Consider the following 12809-nt stretch of genomic DNA (forward strand, 5'->3'; position numbering starts at 1 on the left):
AACCTTTCCCTCAGTATGGGTCTAATGTTCTATAAAGCCCTAATTACAACGCCCTACATGCCATGTTTCTGTCTTTCTTTCCAGACATCATCAGGGGACTTCACACATGTATTCAAGGGCAAATAGAGATCAAGGTGGTTTTAGCCTCGTATCATCAATCAGGATAGTGGGTGATTCTTATCCTCTCTGTATCATGGGAAGTGTCCCATGTCAGTCAGTGTCTCACCACAAATAACTGCCAGGACCTTCCTCCACGGATGTGGATCCTGCTCAGACGAGGTGAGATCCACCCTTTTTCATTTATCTAATAATATATGATGTGATATAGTGGAGGTAATTTATTGTTACTGTCGTCTCTCACCCAGTGCGAAATACTATTTTAAATGACCTACTAAAGGTTACGTTTTAATGAATCCCAGTTTACAAAATTTATCTGCCAAAAAATGCTTTAACCACATATAACTGCAGAAGTGAAATGCGTACATATTTTTCCTTTTTGTACTGAAATAGGCCACTGAACTCTTTCACCGCAAATAAATGCAACAGTGAAGTGCGTATATTTTTTTCCTTTTTGTACTGAAATAGGACACTGAACGCTTTCACCACATATAACTGCAGAAGTGAAATGCATATATATTTTTCTTTTATGTACTGAAATAGGCCAGTAAACGCTTTTGCCACAAATAACTGCATCATTGAAGTGCGTATATATTTCTTATTCTGTACTGAAATAGGCTACTAAATGCATTCAACACATATAACTGCAGAAGAGAACTAAGAATATATTTTTATTTTTGTACTGAAATAGGCCATTAAACGCTTTTAGCAGAAATAAATGCACCAGTGAAGTGCGTATATATTTTTCTTTCTGTACTGAAATAAGCCAATAAACACTTTTGCCACAAATAAGTGCACCAGTAAAGTGCATATATTTTTTCTTTCTGTACTGAAATAGGCCAGTAAGCGCTTTTGCCACAAATAACTGCACCAGTTAAGTGCGTATATATTTTTCATTCTGTACTGAAATAGGCCACTAAACGCTTTCAACACAAATAACAGCAGAAGTGAAATGCGTATATATTTTCCTTTTTCCACAGCTATAAGCCACTAAAGGCTTTTCAACATAGTACTTGCACCCCAATAACAAGAACAAATTGCTGGAATGCCAGAGCTGTATAATGGTTATTTGGATCCCCAAATAATGTTTCTCTGCACTTCAGACGTCTCTCCCTGCACTAAGATGTTGTGAAATGATTCCTCCCTATCCTTTCCCTGCACTTGTAAATCGCTTTTCTAGCACTGTCCCTAGCGACTACAGACGTTTCTCCCTGCACTAAGATGCTGTGAAATGATTCCTCCCTATCCTTTCTCTGTATTTGTAAATCGCTTTTCTGGCACTGTCCCTAGTGCATTTTGACGTCTCTCCCTGCACTAAGATACTGTGAAATGATTCCTCCCTATCCTTTCCATGCACTTATAAATATTTTTATTTATTTATTTTTTCAGAATGAGGTTTTTCCTATTGCTGTCCTTAGTGCCTTCTCACGTCTGTCCCTGCACTCAGAACACTGAAAAATGTCTGACTCTAAGATGGCCACCGTATTTATAGGGCTGTGACTAGGGATGAGCGAACCCGAACTGTACATTTTTGGACCCCGGACCCGAATCCGAACATTTCAGTAAAAGTTTGGGTTCGGTGTTCTGCGATTTATTGGTGCTTTTTGAAAGGCTGCAGAGCAGCCAATCAACAAGCGTTTAACTCTGTGCCCTTAGAAGCCATCACAGCCATGCCTACTAATAGCATGGCTGTGATTGGCCAGTGCAGCATGTGACCCAGCCTCTATATAAGCTGGAGTCATGTAGCGCAGCACGTCACTCTGCTGTGCTTAGTGTAGGAATACGATGCTGCTGCTGTGAATGCCAGCATTTCAAAATTACTGTCCTATGAAATGCTGTCATTCCGTCTGGTGGAGACGGAGAGTTTTAAAAGCCTTATGGCGGTGGCTGTCCCACAGTACGTCGTGCCCAGCTGCCACTACTTTTCCAGGCGTGCCATCCCTTCCCTGCACAACCAAGTGGGGGACAAAATCAGGTGTGCACTGCGCAATGCCATCTGTGGCAAGGTACACCTAACTACGGATACGTGGACCAGTAAGCACGGTCAGGGACTTTATATCTCCATAACAGCACACTGGGTAAATGCAGTGGCGGCTGGGCCTGAGGCGGATAGAAATTTGGCGCATGTTCTTCCACCACCGAGGATTGCAGGGCACTTCAATTTGCCTCCTGTTTCTTCCTCCTCCTACTTCGATTCCTCATCCTCTACCGCCTCCTCATCCGGTCAGCGTAACACCTTCACCACCAACTTCAGCACAGCCAGGGGTAAACGACAGCAGGCAGTTTTAAAATGTATCTGTTAGGGGGACAAACCCCACATCGCGCAGGAGCTGTGGACGGGCCTTGAACAACAGACCGATGAGTGGTTGGTGCCAGTGAGCCTCAAGCCTGGCCTGGTGGTGTGCGATAATGGGCGAAATTTAGTAGTAGCTCTGGGACTAGCCGGTTTGACGCACATCCCTTGCCTGGCGCATGTGCTGAATTTGGTGGTGCAGAGGTTCCTTAAAAATTACCCCGATATGTCATAGCTGCTGCATAAAGTGCAGGCCGTCCGTGCGCGTTTTCGGCGTTCTCACCCTGCTGCTGCTCCTCGCCTGTCAGTGCTGCAGCGTAACTTTGGCTTTCCAGCTCTCCACCTCATATGCAACGTGCCCACTATGTGAAACTCCACCTTGCACATGCTGTGCGAGCAGCAGCAGGCGATAGTGGAGTTTCAGCTGCAGCATGCACGGGTGATTCGCTCTGCCGAACAGCACCACTTCACCACCAATGACTGGGCCTCCATGCGAGACCTGTGTTCCTTTTTGCGCTGTTTCGAGTACTCCACCAACATGGCCAATGCCGATAACGCTGTTCTCAGTGTTACTATCCCACTTCTATGCTTCCTTGAAAAAATGCTGCTGGCGATGATGGAAGAGAATGTGGCACAGGAGGAGGAAGAAGGATCATTTCATAGGGTTTCTGGCCAGTCATTCACAAGTGGCTCCGAGGGTGGGTTTCTGCACCCACAAACGCCAGGTACACAATTGTCCAGCCAGGGCAGGGTTCTGGAGGATGAGGAGGTGGAGGAGGAGGAACCATGTTCACAGCAGGGTGGCACCCAAACCAGCTCATGGCCATCACTGGTGCGTGGCTGGGGAGATACAGAGGACACAGACGATACACCTCCTACAGAGGACAGCGTTTTGTTGCCTCTGGGCAGTTACATGCTGCAATTACATGCTGCAGTGTCTCCGCAACGACTGCCGAGTTTCCCACATTTTAACTTGTGCTGATTACTGGGTGGCCACGCTGCTGGATCCTCATTACAAGGACAACGTAACGTCCTTAATTCCGTCACTGGAGCGTGATCATAAGATGCGCGAGTACAAACGCACACTGGTAGACACGCTGCTGGTGGCATTCCCACCTGACAGCGGGGGCACAGTGGAAGCACAAGGCGAAGGCAGAGGAGGAGGAAGAGGTCGCCAACGCAGCTGGGGCACCGCCAGCACCTCATAAGGCAGGGTTAGCATGGCCGAAATGTGGAAAAGCTTTGACAGCATGCCACAACAACCAGCACCACCAGCTGATATGGAACGTCTTAGCAGGAGGCATCATTTCACCAACATGGTGGAGCAGTATGTGTGCACACGCCTACACTTACTGAATGACGGGTCTGCCCCCTTCAACTTCTGGGTCTCAAAATTGGGCACATAGCCTGAGCTTGCCCTTTACGCTTTGGAAGTGCTGGGTTGCCCTGCAGCCAGTGTATTATCTGAAAGTGTGTTTAGCACGGCAGGGGCGTTATCACAGACAAGCGCAGCCGCCTGTCCACAGCCAATGTGGACAAGCTCATGTTCATTAAAATGAACCAGGCATGGATCCCACAGGACTTGTCCGTACTTTGTGCAGAATAGACTTGTATACCGGCCTTAACCAGCCATTGTTATACTACAGCGCAATTGCTCATTGTTGTATTTTGGAGTGTACCCTAAAACATAAAAAATTTAATTAAACCAAAAACCAGTGTTGGCTACCTCATCCTCCTCCACCGCCGTTTCCTCCTACACCGCTACGTCCACCGCCTCCTCAAACTCCTACTCCATATGGACCTCCACCTCATAAATCAAGTTTATTTTTTTTAATTTGTACGTATTTTATTTTATGTAATTTCACTAATTTTTCTGTTACATTTTCGGGTGAAATTCACCAATTTTTGGGTGTGATATACCACTGCTATACCTAGTAGACAGGTAAAAAAAAATCATTAATTTGTCTGCTACATATTCGGTTGAAATTCACCAATTTTTGGGTGTGATATACCCCTGCTCTACCTAGTAGACAGGTAACATTTAACTAATTTGTCTGTTACATATTCAGTGAAATTCACCAGTTTTTGGGTGTGATATACCACTGCTATACCTAGTAGACAGGTAAAGAAATTTCATTCATTTGTCTGTTACATATTCGGGTGAAATTCACCAATTTTTGGGTGTGATATACCCCGGCTGTACCTAGTACACAGGTAAAAACATTTCACTAATTTGTCTGTTACATTTTCGAGTAAAATTCACTGATTTTTGGGTGTGATATACCACTGTTATACCTAGTAGACAGGTAAAAAAATGTCACTAATTTGTCTGTTACATTCTTGGGTGACATTTGACCATTTTTGCCGTGATTAAACCCCTGCTCTGCATAGGTGATAGGGATCTAAATTTCAAAAAATCATCTGTTACAAGGTGACATTTTACCAATTTTGCCGTATACAAAACCCCTTCTCTGCATAGGTGACAGGGAATTAAATTTCAAAAATTCTTCTTTAATTGATGCGCACCCCCTCCTTTTATTTAATGCTTAAACTTTAATAACTTGTCCCACATTTGCGCTTCAATAATTTGTCCCACTTTTCAGCTCGATCATACCTAATTTAAACAAATGAACCTCCCTTGGATGTGGTCTCTCTTTCTCACGCTCCCTTTCCGGCGTGGAACCCTGATTCGCCAATAACCTTGATCAACATGGTAGGCTCAGAAAAGAACATCAAAAGTTGATAGAGAAGATATCCAACTGGATCGTGGACGTCACGGTGATGTGCAATCAGGCAGAAGTTATCTAGAGTCAACAAAGCTGCAGCAGGGCCTCTCCTGGCTAAAGTTTCCAAATCCTAAATACCCCAGTGACATTCCCTATAATTTTTTATTAATCATTCCAATAACAGGGCATCTTAAGAGTCCTGTATTGTTATTTATCGTCACTACCTCACCGAGTCGGGAGTGGGTAATTGTCGTGCGCCCCCTCCTTTCCTTCGATTCCTCTGCTTTAATAATTTTTCCCATATTTCCGTTCGATCACAATTCAATTTCATCCATTGATCTCCCTTGGATGTGGTCTCTCTTTCCCATGCTCCCTCTCCGGCGTGGAACCCAGATTCGCAGATAACCGTGATCCACATGGTAGGCTCAGAAATGAATCTCGAAAGTTGATAGAGAAGATATCCAAATGGATCGTGGACGTTATGGTGACGTGTGACATGGTGGGGCAGTATGTGTGCACACGCCTACACGAATTGACTGAGTCTCCAAATTGGGCACATGGCCTGATCTTGCCCTTTACGCCTTGGAGGTGCTGGCCTGCCCTGCAGCTAGTGTATTGTCTGAACGTGTGTTTAGCACGACTGGAGGGGGTTATCACAGGTTATATTTCCCAATGTTTTGGGGTGTACCCTAATTTAAAATAAATTTAAAACAAAAAAGCAGTGTAGGCTACCTCCTCCTCCTCCACCGCAGCTTCCACCTACACCACCACATCCACCGCCTCCTCAACCTCCTACTCCATATGGACCATGTCCTCCTGGATCAAGATTATTATTTTTTATTTTTATGTATTTTATGTTATTTAAAGTCATTTCTCTATCCACATTTGTTTGCAGAGCACTTGCCATGCTCTTAACCACATTTTGATGCCTTTGCAGCCCTCTAACCCTTTCCATTACATTTTTACAGCCATTTTAGTGCTCAAAAGTTCGGGTCCCCATTGACTTCAAGTTCAGGTCAAGTTCGGATCCCAAACTCTAACTTTTTTGTGAAGTTCAGCTGAACCCGTCGAACCCATCGATCCCGAACATCCAGGTGTCCGCTCAACTCTAGCTGTGACATCACATGGCTGGCAGGCTTCTGATTGGCTGCATGCATGGCATTATGGGTCAGCCTGCCTTCCCAGAGTTACTTGCCCCATGTCCTCACACGTGTAGCCGCCATTGTAGCTGCCATTTTAGGAAAAATTTTGATTCCTTGCCACGAAGCACAAGGAAATTCGCATTTGTTGCGAATCAAATTTTCCTCTGATTCGATTCACTCATCTCTAGATATAATGCTATCGTTTGAAAGGTTGGAATTCCATCTTTCAAACAAGGACAGGTTATATTTCTAGTGGCTACCAATCCCAAGATATGAGCAACTAAAGCAGCGCTCCCCTCTTCAGTCTGGTTTGCTTTGGGCACTTACAGCAGCAGAGCTGGGCACTGTTTTCCAGCAGAATAAAAGTGCTTTTCCTGGACATGGAATACCGACACAAAGTGCACACAGGTATGCTTGGGATGTGTCTGCAATCTTCTATGGGGCAGTGCTCTTAGTTATATTCGTGAAAAACAGGTGACAGGCTCCCTTTAAACATCATCTGCCCAGATAATAGACAATTTTTGAATAATTTGGGAAAAAAAATCATAAAAAATGAACGAAAAGAGACAACAAGTTTTCCTAAAAATTATGAGTCCTAGGATGCTAGAGAGGGTTATATACCAACTTTTAGGGCAAATGGAGCAACTTCAGTTCGTCTTTAATCGAACTTTTTCAAAAATTCAGCAAACCAATCTCGACTGGTTCACTCATACACACTGTGATGCATTCTCTGCTATGCATTTTAAATATAAGCATTGTGCAGCATCTCCCATGACCCATAGATTATTCTCAGTCTTCTTTTAGCCCCCCTTTCTGTAGTAGAGCAATTAAGAAAAGTTTCTTAATCTTCTATTGCCCAAGATAAATATGACAGATCTGATATATTATAAACATAGGTTTTGTAACTACTCACAGAATATGTGTGCACACTTATATTACAGCAAAAATATATGTGTATCATATATCCTGTAATTAGCATAACCTCTGACAGTAGATCAAAGCTTTATTAGCAAACATAATGTCACGGTGGGAAGTGGGGGAAACCCCCCACTGTGCGGTGTCAAAGAGTAAAAGGATATCAGCCTGGCCAAAAGGAGTAATAAGGGAGCAGGTCACCTCCTACAGCGTCCCTAAACCTCTCCCTGACTCCTCACCTAATGAGCGGACCCCGATAGTAGGATGGGTCATACTCTGGATTCCTAGAGACCCTGAGTCCCCCTGGTAATCCCTCACCAAGGAGCCGGGAAGAGACGACCTGTTCATCCCAGTCACGGAGGAACAGGAGTCTCTATCTGTGGCCAGGCTGCAAGTAGACGGGAACACATGCAGCATATGGAGTAGGCAGGTAAGCGAAACCCATAACACACTTAACTGCAACAGACACACTGACTGGAACCCGTGCACAAGTGCTGCTGTCCACACCAACATTAAGGACACAGCACAAACCACAACCACACAGGAACCCAGGCCATCCATAGCTGCAATAAACGTGAGACAGGGGAATGTCTAGCAAACATGCTGGACACCAAACATCACCAGCCATGTAACACAACACAAGACATACAACACCCTGAACATAACCGACGCAAACAAAAGATAAGAAGGGAAAGAGACACCATAATAACAACAATGACCACAAGGGTGGCCCTCACTGGACAGATGGTAAAAGCCAGGAACAGTGAACCACTAGCATACACCAAGGCTGGAGGAACACTGAGCTTCAGGCATCCAGCAGAGGCTAAATAGCCCGAGCAGCCACACCCACACACACACAAACCCAGTGTTCACAAAATACTAGGAAAGGAGTTAACCCTTCCAACACCAGACAGAGCAAGGAAGCCACTTAAAGGGGAAGTGCACACACAAGCATACCCAACCACACGTTACCACCGGCAACAGCATGCGTGGCCGAGACACTGCCAATGCATGCTCTCACAGCAACACGTTGCCGCGGGCGACCGCAAGTGTGGCAACAGTGTCACAGCGCAAACCAAAGGCCGTGACGCATAATGGCAGAAGGCATAGGTTTTATAGTTTCACAATGATGAAGTCCAATATAAAACCATAGATTTGCATGAATTGTATCAGATTAAGGCCTCTTACACACGACGTATGTATTTTGCGGTCCACAAAAAACGGATCCACAAAAAATACGGATGACATCCGTGTGCATTCCGTATTTTGCGGAACGGAACAGCTGGTCCCTAATAGAACAGTACTATCCTTGTCCGTGATGAGGACGACAATAATAGGACATGTTCTATTTTTTTGCGGAACGGAAATACGGACATACGTAAATGGAATGCATACAGAGTAACTTTTGTTTATTTTGCGGACACATTCAAATAAATGGTTCCGCATAGGGTCCGCAGAAAAAAAAAAAAACGGACACGGAAAGAAAATACGTTTGTGTGCAAGAGGCCTAAGAAGGTTATTTAGAAAAAACAAAGGCTAAGATAGATCTTAGATCTGGCACTGTTACTTTAATGAGGTGTAGGATGCAGGAAAGTGATCCATGTTGCTAGGATTGCTCTCAGAAGTTGTTGCGGAGGCACTTAGGATTCCTCATTTGTGCGGTGGCATAATAGAAGAGTGAAAATAGGTGGGAAATACTGGTGGGTCTTGGAGCTTGAAGCGTGTGAGACTTACTCTGCCATTGGAAATCCATGGCATAACTTTTTGTAAAATGTCTAATGGTATGGCCACATGCAGGGCCGGATCCAGGTTCATGTGGGCCCTTGGGCGATAAATCTCAGTGGACCCCCTTGTGGCATTTGTCTGAGAGTGTTAAAAAAATGGAAGCGCGAGCTTCATGCTCAGACGTGCCTTCCCCCAGCGGAGATCAGGGAAAGCACCCTGTTCTAAAAATGAGCCGCAGCCTGTACTAGGCTTCCAGGCTTAGTGTTAGTATATCCCAGTTCAGGCCACTAGGTGGCAGCACTAAACTGTGATATAGAGATTTCTATAGAGAATAATGGAGCATTTTCATTATTCTGTATGAATTGTAATCTAATGTCTTCAATGCACTTAAAGGGTCACTGAGTTTCTAGAAAACTATTGTTAGGTCATAGAGACATATTAAAAGTTTTGATTGCTGGGGTCTGAGTGCTGAGATCGCTATTGATTGCTAGAACAAGGAGAGAAGAGTGTGCATATTGTGCAGGGTGTGTGTACCTGCACAGTCTGAAAATGGCAGCACTGATTGAATAGAGTGAGTCTGTGCAGGTGCGCCCCTCCTACCTGTTACCACCCCTCTGTACCCTTACTGCAGACTTCTAGCAATTCATTCATAATTTCTAGTAGAAATAATAAAGGAATGGTACAATATAGAGCCTTAAGAATAGATGCTCCAGAATTGTTATTACATGGGGAATGCATGAAGCTATTAAAACAGACACGTCAGGAGTGGTGAAAGGTCCTCTTTAAAGCACTATTTTATTCTGAATGCCCAAAGAGAATTGGGGGACAAAAAGTAAGCTTTTAATTAGCTTAGACCTGGTTTATAGGGTTGATCCTGCTGACAGCTTCCCCTCGGTAGCACAAGGCTACTGCTAGGTAACAAACTGAAGTTCCATGTGCATTAGGTTCAATAGAGATTGTACACAACTGTTTTTGGTTTGCTCCAACTGGTATTAGCCTTGTCCTGCAGAGAATGCACTTGGCAAATCTATGCATATATAGAAACCATCTCTGGATACATACCATTTACCAGCAGTAACAATAATATGCTTTACTGTCTTACAGGATGGATTTATTGAAAACCGAAGAATGTGGATAATCATCAAATCCTGTTTTAAGTACAAGTCAAGCAGTCAGTATAGAGTATTAGAAAGAGAGCTGTGTAATGACCCAACATGGCCTCCTCAGAACCAAATAATCTACTCTAATCAAGCAGAACTTGACAATCATGTACAGGATTATATTTATGATAACCCAACCTTTAATGCTGAAGCAGAAAAAACTGTTCACAGTGGAAATGAGACCCAAACATAGTTAATGCCTATAGTACTTACACAGGAAAAAGGCAATGCCAAAATTTCATTTGCGTTTGGAGCTTTTTACTTATACGAAATCTTGGCTTAAAGCAACTAAGTTTGCAAATTGTATTTATAATAAAGGCACTTTCTAAAGTTCTATAACAGTAGAAAATTAGGTAGCAAAGATAAAAGGTGTATAAGGGCTCTCTCTCAGAGGCAGATATATTATATGTGCAAGCTTTGTAGCAAGACAACATCCCAGTAGTTAAAAGGACCAACAGCTGTGAAGGACCCCCAGTACTCAGGAAGAGTATGTCCGCCTCTGTATTCTTCCTTACTCAGGAGATATTGCAAATCGCTGATCTGTAGCTCCCAGTTTCCCCAGTCACTGGTCGAGATTCAGCGTAGGTGAAATAAAGTCTTCTTTATTGAGCAACTGCACAAACTTATGTACATAAAGTGATCAGATGAAACTGTAATCCCATCACATCCCCCTTCCCCTCCCCAGACATTCTGTCTGCACCACACCACAGGGATCCACCTGCAAAAATCGCTCCAGACAGGCCTATCAGGAGCCTGGCCAAAATGTCATTGTCCTGAGCTCTTTCAGAGTATAAAGGGAGATAACGAAGTGCTGACAGTCTTTTGATAGCAAGTTACACAGTATAACATAATTACACATATCCAACACCAATACACATTTAACTCAAACTGATGACCATGTTGTCACATAGTTCCCCCTAGTTAAAGGATGGCAGACCCGGTGACACCCTCTATGGGTCCACTTGGGGATGTCCATGTTAGTCACTCTTTCAGTTTTGTTTGGCGAGAAAGTCCATCAGTATACAGCCCCCCCCCACAGTATACAGGCCCCCCCCACAGTATACAGTCCCACACAGTATACAGCCCCCCACAGTATACAGCCCCCCCACAGTATAAAGGCCCCCACACAGTATACAGCCCACCACACAGTATACAGCCCACCACACAGTATACAGCCCCCCCCACAGTATACAGGCCCCCACACAGTATACAGTCCCACACAGTATACAGCCCACCACACAGTATACAGCCCCCCACAGTATACAGCCCCCCCACAGTATAAAGGCCCCCACACAGTATACAGCCCACCACACAGTATACAGCCCCCCCCCACAGTATACAGGCCCCCACAGTATACAGGCCCCCACACAGTATACAGCCCACCACTATACAGTAGTTTACAGTATATTAACATAACAGCCCCTGTCACCTTTTTCTGATGTAATCTTCACACACAAAAGCTCCACAGTTAACTTCAGCAACACTCCTGGTAGGACCTGTGATGACCTCATAGCCATGTGACCAGTAATTGCTAGGTTACTGGTCACATGGTGATGATGTCATTAAGGTCCTGATCACAACTTTAACACAGTACGATCATGATGCCTGGACTCAGTGCAGGCAGGCATGGCAGCACCCCCTGTGTAGCTGACAGCTTGACACCCGGGGCAGTAGCTAGCAGGGCTCAAGAGGCAGCTGCCTTGGGCCCCCCAGGAGCAACTGGGCCCGGGGCAGCTGCCCCTTTTGCCCCTTGGTAAAGACGGCCCTGCCCGTGCCAAACCTGCACGCAAAGTAGAACACCAAAGAAGGGGAGAGGCTGGCACAAATGAATGAATAAATATAAACTTTATTGAGGTCTCAACACGAGACAATAAGATAAAATGCAGATAAGGCATGGTATAGTGGTGGGTATAAAACACACTGGAAGAGATATATACTGTATAAACACGGCACCACTAGTATATAGACATATTCATAAAATTTGAACTATCCAGACTAATCAAATCATGTAAATAGCATAATAGATAACATGAGCCAGATACCTAAAAAATATATGTATATAGAGGCAAAGCCACGGTTAACAAGCCAGAATGGAGATCCAAAGTAATACAAACAGTATAAAGTGCAAAGTGCAACCATACATGGAACCTGGATAACTACAACTGAGCTGACCATAATAGAGCCATGGCATAAGTGCCTGAGTGGTGAACCGGAACCCCGGTTCCGGTTCACCACTCAGATACTTATGCCATGGCTCTATTATGGTCAGCTCAGTTGTAGTTATCCAGGTTCCATGTATGGTTGCACTTTGCACTTTATACTGTTTGTATTACTTTGATCTCCATTCTGGCTTGTTAACCGTGGCTTTGCCTCTATATACATATATTTTTTAGGTATCTGGCTCATGTTATCTATTATGCTATTTACATTATTTGATTAGTCTGGATAGTTCAAATTTTATGAATATGTCTATATACTAGTGGTGCCGTGTTTATACAGTATATATCTCTTCCAGTGTGTTTTATACCCACCACTATACCATCCCTTATCTGCATTTTATCTTATTGTCTCGTGTTGAGACCTCAATAAAGTTTATATTTATTCATTTAATTTGTGCCAGCCTCTCCCCTTCTTTGGTGTTCTACTATTAGAGATTGTTTAAAGGAAAACAAAACCCTGAAAAACAAGGAAAAATATCGTAACCTTCTAAGGAAAGTTTGTCTTTAGCTCT

At 44.0% G+C, this 12809-nt stretch overlaps 1 protein-coding gene across 3 annotated transcripts in view; it reads left to right on the forward strand.

Moving 5' to 3' along the window:
- Positions 1–10440, forward strand: part of LOC120997966 (probable cation-transporting ATPase 13A4) — a 261365-nt gene extending 250925 nt beyond the window's left edge. For all 3 annotated transcript variants that reach the window (XM_040428350.1, XM_040428352.1, XM_040428351.1), the window contains one exon: positions 10023–10440. In XM_040428350.1, the coding sequence (XP_040284284.1) occupies positions 10023–10271 (249 nt within the window). In that variant the 3' untranslated portion in view covers positions 10272–10440. The remainder of the gene's footprint in view (positions 1–10022) is intronic.
- Positions 10441–12809: the final 2369 nt, after the last annotated feature.

This window comes from Bufo bufo, chromosome 4 (assembly GCF_905171765.1).
Source record: "Bufo bufo chromosome 4, aBufBuf1.1, whole genome shotgun sequence".
Classification (NCBI taxonomy): Eukaryota; Metazoa; Chordata; class Amphibia; order Anura; family Bufonidae; genus Bufo; species Bufo bufo.